Source organism: Glycine max, chromosome 16 (assembly GCF_000004515.6).
Source record: "Glycine max cultivar Williams 82 chromosome 16, Glycine_max_v4.0, whole genome shotgun sequence".
Classification (NCBI taxonomy): Eukaryota; Viridiplantae; Streptophyta; class Magnoliopsida; order Fabales; family Fabaceae; genus Glycine; species Glycine max.
Genome location: NC_038252.2, coordinates 34,650,606 through 34,654,078, shown reverse-complemented (window position 1 = coordinate 34,654,078; position 3,473 = coordinate 34,650,606). Strand labels below are relative to the sequence as shown.

The following is a 3,473-nucleotide window of genomic DNA, read 5'->3' as shown; positions in this document are numbered from 1 at the left end:
CTTGGGCTCAAGAAACAGACCGCATTACAAATTCAATAATGGAATCTGAATTTGTAGATTTAGCAGCAGCTGGTAAAAAAGCTGAGTGGCTAAGAAATCTGATCTATGAGATTCCATTGTGGCCCAAACCTGTACCTCCCATGTCTATCAGGTGTGATAGTCAGGCTACTTTGGCTAAGGCATATAGTCAAGTGTATAATGGGAAGTCTAGACACTTGGGTGTTAGACACAACATGGTTCGGGAGTTAATCATGCATGGTGTGATATCAGTGGAGTTTGTGAGAACTCAGTATAATTTGGCCGATCATTTAACCAAAGGGTTAAGTAGAGATCTCGTGAAAAGGTCGGCTGTGGGATTAGGATTAAAGTCCATTTGAAATCTCTTATGTTAAGATACCCAATTCCCATCTAATATGACATTAGGTGCTGAATTCAATGTGGAAAGCTTAACATGTAGAGATTGAAACACATCATCGAAAGTATCCCAAAAGATATGTGTTCGGTTCTATAAGTTAAGGAGGTTGAAGTATAACTTCTCAATGGTTCTTTTGAAAAATTGCATTTGCAGGTGCAAGAAAGAAAATGAGTACCTATATAAGCATGAAGTTTAGCCGCTTCAAGAAGCTGGGACTTGGCTTTGATATGCTTATGAAGGATAGGGACACAGGCTAGTAAACTAGTGTCGAGCAAGAGTAATGTTATAAACTATTGTGCAGATTATCTTCATGTATTCATTATGAATAGAAAGGGTTCAATCCTTAGTGACAGCCTGATATTCGAATATTTGAAACGTGTAATTTGCTAAGATGAAATTCAATCGTCACGATATTTCATCTATGCAGTAGTTTGTTGTATGTTATGACTTTGGTGATTTGATCGGTAATTACACTAAAATGGGGGAGGTTTGTTGGACATTTTAGTGTAATTGATCTCTTTAATGTTAAAATAAGAGTGCACGCTTGTTTTAATGTAATAACGAGATGTTCGGTTTAGGCAAATGTTGGAAGTTACATGGAAGTTACATGGAAGTTACTAAAACTTCCATCAACGGCAATTTTTAAAAAGAAATAACTTCCATCAACCGCCAAAAACCACATTTTCTTTGATCATAAATAATCATTCTGGTTCAGAAAGCATAACGGGTGACAAAACATACAAGACCAAAACAAAACTCTTGAATTATAATCTTCTGATTTTATCCGATTGAACAATTTTGATTGAACCCTGAAATTTGATTCAATCTGAAAGTGTTATACACGACTTCAGATTTATCCAGTATCATCTCGATTTTTAAACTAACCAACAAGAATGTGAAAACTAAACAAGAGGATATATAGTCTAAAACCAACTAACATTCCAAAATTCCTCACCAACCATCCCTATTATATTGGACAACCACACCCGTGATGAAAATTATAGTGCGATCTCATTCCACTGTCTCAATTAAATAAAAAATATACAAAATATCACAATAAGGATATGTTAATTAAGAATTTAATTTAAATACACTTTCATTTGCAATTAACTAATTATACATATTTCCTATAACTTTTTTACTAATTGTTTTACAAATCATTTGGTGATTTCTAATTAATTAATAATTTAAATTTTTACACTATCTATCAAAATTAAACTCATATATTAACAGCATCAAAGTTATTTTCGTTTTAATTTTGATACTTTTGTTCTAATTAAGTAGTACTAGCAGTTGCCATTCTCATTATTTTATTATACGTACATTCTACATTCTGCTTACAAGTTGCAATGAATGGAAAAAGTGGAGCTTGGACATCATTTTTCTGCATGACATTCACACCACTCACAAAAAGTGATTGGAAATTTTTAGACAAAATAGATGAAGAATTATTAATGTTCAACCATCATTGGAAGTGGAAAGTTCATTATGAGAAAGAAAAGCAGTTCGCCAAAATGGAAAGCAGTATAGTTTAATGAAAGGGTTGATTTGAATAATAGTTAAAATTTGAAGACTAATTAAGCCAAATTTAATTACCTTTGATGTAAACTACTTAAAGTTTAAAAAAAAAATCATTAATATTTTCTTAAAATAAAAATTTCATTGATTTAAGCAATTCTATACGGTAAACTAAAATAAAAAATGTTTCTAGTTTTAGTATTTGGCACAAGAATAAATTATATTTCTTTATAGATTGTTTAAGTTATCATATGGATTTTTTTTTTGAGAATATTATATTGAACGTGAGTATTCTCATGATTATTTAAATATGGCACTTGCAATTATTTAAAAAATAAAAAAGAAATTAAAATTATGTTTCTCCTCTTATTTAAGTTGATAACTTGTAAAAAATATAAAATATGATACTAATTTTTTTTTCGTATTCTAAGAATTAATTCGGGAGAATTGGATAATTAAATCGATCAGCGTAAAAAAAGAATGGAAGAATATTTTAGTATTTGGCACAATAATAAAAAAGGTAAAAAATAATGAAAGTGAAGAAAAAAACAGGTAGGGCAGCAGTATAAATAATAGAAGTTTGATGATTTATATGCAGAACCAACAACTACACTTGTTTCGATCAGCTCTAAAAAAAAACACTCGTTTTCTATATTTGCGTTGCATGATCATGAATTCCTCCTCCATTTATATTCTTGTCTTTGTCCAGCTTTGGTTGTTGAGCTTACCATGCAGAGAGAGTGTGTGCATCCCAAGTGAGCGTGAGACACTTTTGAAGTTTAAGAATAATCTCATAGATCCTTCCAATAGGCTTTGGTCTTGGAATCATAATCATACCAACTGTTGCCACTGGTATGGAGTCCTCTGCCACAACCTTACTTCCCATCTTCTTCAGCTTCACCTCAGCTCTTCAGATTATGCTTTCTACGATGAGGAAGCTTATCGGAGATGGAGCTTTGGTGGAGAGATAAGTCCTTGTTTGGCTGATTTAAAGCATTTGAATTACTTGGACTTGAGCGGCAATTATTTCCTTGGAGAAGGTATGTCAATTCCTTCTTTCCTTGGGACAATGACTTCCTTGACTCACCTCGACCTCTCTCATAGTGGATTCTATGGGATGATTCCTCCTCAGATTGGGAATCTCTCAAATTTGGTGTATCTTGACCTGAGATCTGTTGCCAACGGAACAGTACCCTCTCAGATCGGGAATCTCTCTAAGCTTCGATATCTTGACTTGACCTACAATCATTTACTTGGAGAAGGTATGGCAATTCCTTCTTTCCTTTGTGCAATGCTTGACTAGTAGTAGTAGCTAGTGACCAAACCTAATTCGTCATTATCATAGCCATCATACAAACCTAGCTCACACTGTTCACTTGCATCGATATGATCATGTCTAACTATCACACCATAAAACACTAAGTCTATCGATCAATCAATGTAATCTTATTTTAGTTTAATTGGAAGTTTTAAATTTGAATCTTAAATATATAATTATATTAAATATTTATATAAAAAATTATCATCTATAATAATTCTA

The 3,473-nt window shown here is 32.3% G+C and overlaps 1 protein-coding gene across 1 annotated transcript; it reads left to right on the top strand.

Moving 5' to 3' along the window:
* Nucleotides 1–38: 38 nt before the first annotated feature.
* LOC106796466 (receptor-like protein 43) lies at nucleotides 39–3,236 on the top strand. Its single transcript, XM_014768758.1, has 2 exons — nucleotides 39–289; nucleotides 2,669–3,236. Exons 1-2 carry the CDS (start codon nucleotides 39–41, stop codon nucleotides 3,234–3,236), a joined length of 819 nt encoding a protein of 272 aa, XP_014624244.1.
* The last annotated feature ends 237 nt before the right edge of the window (nucleotides 3,237–3,473 follow it).